This window comes from Mandrillus leucophaeus, unplaced genomic scaffold (genome assembly GCF_000951045.1).
Source record: "Mandrillus leucophaeus isolate KB7577 unplaced genomic scaffold, Mleu.le_1.0 Scaffold202, whole genome shotgun sequence".
In the NCBI taxonomy this organism is placed as follows: domain Eukaryota; kingdom Metazoa; phylum Chordata; class Mammalia; order Primates; family Cercopithecidae; genus Mandrillus; species Mandrillus leucophaeus.
In genome coordinates this window covers 2,872,428-2,878,503 of record NW_012102055.1, presented here as the reverse complement: position 1 = coordinate 2,878,503, position 6,076 = coordinate 2,872,428, and the positions used below count along the sequence as shown (strand labels likewise).

At 47.9% G+C, this 6,076-nt stretch overlaps 1 protein-coding gene across 2 annotated transcripts in view; it reads left to right on the top strand.

Moving 5' to 3' along the window:
- Nucleotides 1-6,076, top strand: part of OVOL2 (ovo-like zinc finger 2) — a 35,094-nt gene that overhangs the window by 2,678 nt on the left and 26,340 nt on the right. The window contains exon 1 of one of the 2 annotated variants that reach the window (XM_011979490.1): nucleotides 5,680-5,777. The exons of the other annotated variant lie outside the window; for it this stretch is intronic. Within the exon in view, the coding sequence (XP_011834880.1) occupies nucleotides 5,772-5,777 (6 nt within the window). The 5' untranslated portion in view covers nucleotides 5,680-5,771. Of the gene's footprint in view, nucleotides 1-5,679; nucleotides 5,778-6,076 lie in introns of those variants that run through there. 2 annotated transcript variants of the gene reach the window in all.

Genomic DNA, 6,076 nt, shown 5'->3' with positions numbered 1-6,076 from the left:
TCGGCGCGTACTCCCGCCTGCAGGGTAGCTGCTGCGCAGGGGCGGCCGGTTCCCAGAGTGGGCTCTGTCCACCCGGTGGCCCCGCCTGATACCGAGTGCTGCCTCTGGAACTGCGGAAAAGGCACTGGCATCGCTGCCTTCCGCCAGCAGCCCATTCTGTGCGCCAGGCCTGTAGAATAACGAAGGCCGTCGGAGTTCCCGAGGTCGGAAAGGAAGCCCCCGCGCTCTCAGAAATTTCACCCTCTGAAACGCAGTTCCTGGCGCCGCGGTTCTGAGAGTTCACCCCCCATGCTTATGTTCTGGATATGGGCGGCAGCTTGACACATAGTGGGCTTCTCCCAACACGAGCGGTTCCCAGTGTCTGTTAGACAGGAGGCTTGTACACGGCACTTTAGGTCTGTTATCTTTCCAATCTTGAATTAAGTTGATGGGTAAAAGGGTTCAACTATCGATTTCTCGAGCGCCCTTACACCAGTGGATTGGAGTGTTTGCTCCCATCTATGGTCGCTTTTCAGGGCCCCCTCGAACATTCTGGACGCCCACCTGCGCTTTCGGGCAGAACTTCCATGATGGTCTGCTCAAAGGTATCAGCTACCCACCAAGATTTAGGAATCCCATTCCACTGACTCAGCCAGCTGGAGCTAGTGGGTGGCGGTTTATGATCACTTGACCCCACTTTCTAGCCTGGTGGGCCGCAGTGCGACGCTGTGCACCCCCAGGTCCCCGGTGTAGGTGGTAATTCCAGGGTTCTCCCGTGCCCTCCCGCCACCCAGACTGGGAGTAGAGGGTGGGGAGGGAGAGCCTGGGCTTTGCTGTGGATTGAGAAAGCAGTCCTCTTTTTCCTGGGAGAGGCCACCCCTCCCCTGTGCACATTGCATATTCCCAGAGTTTGACTCCGGGGTGGGCTGAAGCGCATTTGGTTATGAATTGAGGTTTGAGGCTTCAGCTGGGATCCAAAGGAAAGACCTATTTAAAAAAGAAGTGCCGATACTGTGCGGTCCGGTAGCCTAGCGGTAAGTGTGAGGGTGAGGTTCAAAGTCAACTGGCCTGAGGCTCTTCTGGGCCAGGTGGGGTTAAATGGGAGGGAACAATTTGCCTGAGGCTGGTAGCTCTGCCCTTCGGGAAATTCTACAAAGTGTCCCACTTGCATATTTATCACCAGGCTGAAAGGACAATTGCAACGTTGTTTTGGGAGCCTCTGCAGCTAGTTTGCCCCTCTGTCCCCCAATTGCCCAGATTCCCCTGGAGAGAAAGTGACAGATTCTCATCCAGTCTCTTAACCAACATTTTAGGCAATCTTTTCTGCCTCAGGCACACAGGGCCGTTGGAATCCTGGATTAAAGGAAGACGTAAACCAATCTGATTTCCTAGATTAGTTGCCTGTTCTCTGGGGGAAGTGGGGCAGAGAGGCACAATTCACTCCTGAACCGTTAAAAGTCTTCTTTCCATAGTTTCCAGGGGAGTTTTTATTTACTGGGGATGTTTAGCTTCCTTATTTCTGCCTCTACCCTCAAAAAGGAGACATTTTGGTGTTAATATGCGCCAAGCCTCCAGAATTATCATCAGCCGTGGCATTGGCAGTTTTCAAATGACTGAACGAATTGCCTATATAATTATAAAGTTCTTTCCAAGGCATGCTGAACTCACAGAGTTTCTCTAAGAATTAGTTTCTTTTCTTTCTTTTCTTTTCTTTTTCTTTTTTTTGAGACAGAGTTTCGCTCTTGCTGTCCAGGCTGGAATGCAATGGCTCGATCTCAGCTCACTGCAACCTCTGCCTCCCGGGTTCGAGTGATTCTCCTGCCTCAGCCTTCCAAGTAGCTGGGATTACAGGCATGTGCCACCACCGCCTGCTAATTTTGTAATTTTAGTAGAGATGGGGTTTCTCCGTGTTGGTCAGGCTGGTCTTGAACTCCCGACCTCATGTGATCCGCCCACCTCGGCCTCCCAAAGTGCTGGGATTACAGGCGTGAGCCACCGTGTCCAGCCAAGAATTTTGTTTCTTAGGCAGTGGGCTCCCGGGACCACAAGAAAGGCAGGTTTGAGCCATTGCCTGGCACAGAGAGGCAACACTCTGCCCATCTAACACCTGGGGTGTGCAAGGCAGCGGGAGGTAAAAATGCTCCCAACCTGGTGTTCCTTCCAGAATCATCTGGTAGTAGCTGTTATTAAGCATGTAAGCGCTGGCTTTGTCACTTCTTAGCTGTGTGACCTTGAGCAAGTGGCTCACCCTCTGGGCCTCAGTTTCCTTATCTGTAAGATGATAATAATGATACCTACTTGATAGCATTGTGAGGATAAATGAGTGGAGGGTAGAACATGGTTTGTGTCCAATAACTGTAGATAGTATTTGGGTTAATAGGGAGACACAAACATTAACTCTGCTGCAGGACCGTGAACGTGAAACCAGAATTCCAAGCAAAGATGTGACCAGTTTGAGTGGGGAAGGTGTCCTGATGTGGATTTGAAAGCCGGGGAGAAGGGAGGGGGTGGGCCTGAGGGCAGTGTGGGCTGAGTCCCGCAGCTGGAGCATAGAAAGGATGAAGCTGTGGTGGCTGAAGATAGGAAACAGGGCTTGCTGGGGTCAGGGAGAGAGTTGGCGGTAAAGAGCTAGACATGTAACCAGGACAGGGTGAGATGGTGAAGGGGCCAAGCCAAGAAGTGTGGGTGCTCCTGCTGGGCAGAGGAGAAGCTCTGGATGATGTCAGAAGGAAAATCCCAATCGTGTTCCTCTTTTTTTTTTTGAGAGAGAGAGTCTCACTCTGTCGCCCAGAGCTGGAGCACAGTGGCACAATCTCAGCTCACTGCAAACTCCGCCTCCTGGGTTCAAGCAATTCTCCTGCCTCAGCCTCCCGATTAGCTGGGATTACAGGCACCTACCCCAAAGCCTGGCTAATGTTTGTATTTTTAATAGAGACGGAGTTTCGCCATGTTTTCCGGGCTGGTCTTGAACTCCGGACCTCTGGTGATCCGCCCACCTTGGCCTCCCAAAGTGCTGGAATTACAGGTGTGAACCATCACACCCGGCCGGCCAGTCGGGCCCCTCTTAACGGCTGTGGTCATGGATACATTATCTCCTCTGGGCCTCAGTTCCTTGATCTGTAAAGTGGAGGACTCAAACAATCAGCCTCCTACAAGAGTTGCATAGATTAAATGAGATAGTGAGTGTAAAGTGTTTAGCTTTCTGCGTATGTGTAAACTGCCCAAGAGGAAGTTAGCTGACAGTGACATACAGCAAGTTTTAATGCCCAACATTTTGTTGGCTGCAGTAAGGACACGGATCTGGAAAAGGAGTCCGAGGCGCAGGTTAAGAAATGTAGCTGGCCTTTCCCAGCCCATCTGCCTTTTGATGGTGTGCCTCAGGGCAGATTGTGAAATTGTCTCTTTACTGCTGAGAATTCTGTAATTTGCCAAACAAATAGGGGTGAGAAGATGACTTACATTCCACAGAGTGTTCACGGCAGGTCCCTTTTGTGCTGGATCCATCTGCCGGTCTCCAGCTGCAGGGTGGAGAAACCCAGGAAATACTAATCACCATTGTCCTGTGGAGGCTTATTAGAAACTAAGTAACTCTGAAGTTAACCCAGTTGACTGATAGTATTCATTCGTGATTCTCTGGCTGGTAGGACCCAGGTCCCAGTATGGAGTACCAAGGGAATTTGTCCTCTCACCCTGTCCTATTCTGTTCTTTCTTTTTGCCTTCTTCCGTGGGTTCTTCAAAATAAAGTAAGTTTAGATTCTTTCAAAAGTATTCTTGGCCTTTTACTCGGCTCTCTAACGAGTCTTGTAGTGGTACAGATGTGTGTTTATGGAGTAGTCCCCATACCCCCATCACTTTGTATTATTTAGAATCTCAAAGGCACAGTGGTACGTATCTGCCACCCAGCCCCAACAGCCCCGTGGCCATTCCTGCCCAGGCACATCCCCACCCCTTGCCCCACACATGATTTTGAAGCAAATCTAGGACATCGTACCATTTCAACCACAAATCGTTCAGAATGTGCGTTTAGTGGATAAAAACCAAAATTCATGATCACACCCACATTACCAATTATGTTCACGTTACTAATTGTCTCATAAATTCTTACTTTTCCCCTCTAGTTTGCTTAATCAGGTCCACATAATGTCTACACGTTGTAATTGATTGGCATGTCTTTTGAGCCTCTTTTAATTTCATACATTTTCCCTCCATCAAGTTAATTGTTGAAGAAATGGGTGATTGGTTTTGTAGAGTTCCCAACAGTCTGGATTTTGCTGAGCACATCACCATGTGCCTAACATTCCTCAGTCCCCTAGGTTTTCTCTAAACGAGTAGTTGGATCTGCAGCTGCAGCATCCAGTATCACATGTGACTATCACAGCCGTAGTCAATTAAGAATGAACAATTAGACCAGGTGCCGTGGTTCATGCCTGTAATCCCAGCACTTTGGGAGGCCGAGGCGGGTGGATCACCTGAGGTCAGGAGTTCGAGACCAGCCTGGCCAACATGGTGAAACCCTGACTCTATTAAATAAATACAAAAAAAAATTAATGGGGCTTGGCGGCATGTCCCTGTTAATTCCAGCTACTCGGGATGCTGAGGCAGGAGAATTGCTTGAACCCGGAAGGCAGAGGTTGCAGTGAACCAAGATTGCACCACTGCACTCCAGCCTGGACAACAGAGCCAGACCCCATCTCAAAATAACAATTAAGTTCCTCATTTCCACGAGTGACATTTTAAGTGCTCAGTAGCCACGTGTGACTAGTGGTCAATGTACTGGACAGTAGAGAATATAATTTTTCTGTCACCACAGAAAGTTCTATTGGACAATGCAACTCTCCCCACTTGGTCAGCTCTATTCTATTTCAGCTAGAATATGTCACAGTGGGAGGCATCTGTCTTCATCAGAGGCACTGAATATTTGGTTATCTCTCTTTTTCTGATGTTAGTAGCTGTTGATGCTCAGGACCTAAATATTTTGGCTTATTAGGTGTTCTAAAACAGCAGTAATCTAATTCTGTCCTCTGTTTATTAACTGATGTATTTCTATAGAGACACACTTTGCCTCATCTACTGCTTGGTTTCCCAGTGGCACAGTTCATTTATGAAAGGCAGAATAATGCTGGATTCACTTTATTTACCTTTATAATGGAAGATAATCAGTCGTTAACCAGAATTCTCCATTGATGGCTAATTAGTTCTTTCTTTTCTTTTTCTTTATTTTTCCTTCTGAGACAGGGCCTTACTATGTTGCCCAGGCTGGTCTCAAACTCCTGGGCAGAAGCGATCCTCCTGTCTCAGCCTCCCAAAGTGCTAGGACTGCAGGCACACGCCACTGAGCCTGGCTCTCAATCTGTTATTTCATTCATTTTGTTGTGAATTATGGATTTAAGCAGTTTTTAAAAACCAATTCATTTGATATTTGGAAGGGAATATAAGCTCCATCTCTGACTCCTTTCCTCCTATTTTTTGTCTCCCAAGACAGCCTTGAATACTCCTCCTGCTGTCCCCATTGTAACCTGCTGCCCATTTTCTTGGCCGCCCATTTGACCAACGGACTTCTCTTTTCCACTCTAGACCCATTAGAGCCAGGGAACACTTCCTACTGGGCTTGCACTCCCCAGCAACCAGTGCAGTAGTGCCTGGGTCACAGAAGGACATAAGTCAACACAGAACAAGAATATAGGCGGGGGAAGAAGTCAACAGTCCCTAGACATGAGTGATAGCATTTGAAGGAAAACGTAGAAAGCAGGAAGAAAAGGGATACTGGAAAAATGCTTGGAATGGATTTTTGATGAAGGTTAAATTAATTAAAAGGGGGAAAAGGAGGAATATGAGAACAATGTGTATTAATTACCTGGTTTTAAACTTGAATATAGGTGAAGTAGGTTTTTATTGTTGGAAAGGACTACATAGGCTTAGTTATGAACATCAGAATCCACTATAGCTAGTTTAAGCAGAGAAAGGTATTAAATGGACTAAAGAAAGAGCAAGCTGAGCTCTTACGAGTGACTCAGAGCCACAGAGCAGAACTGGGCCACCTAGGAGCTGCGGCTGCTGCCCAATCAGGAAGCTGCCACCTCGACGGCTGCCACTGCA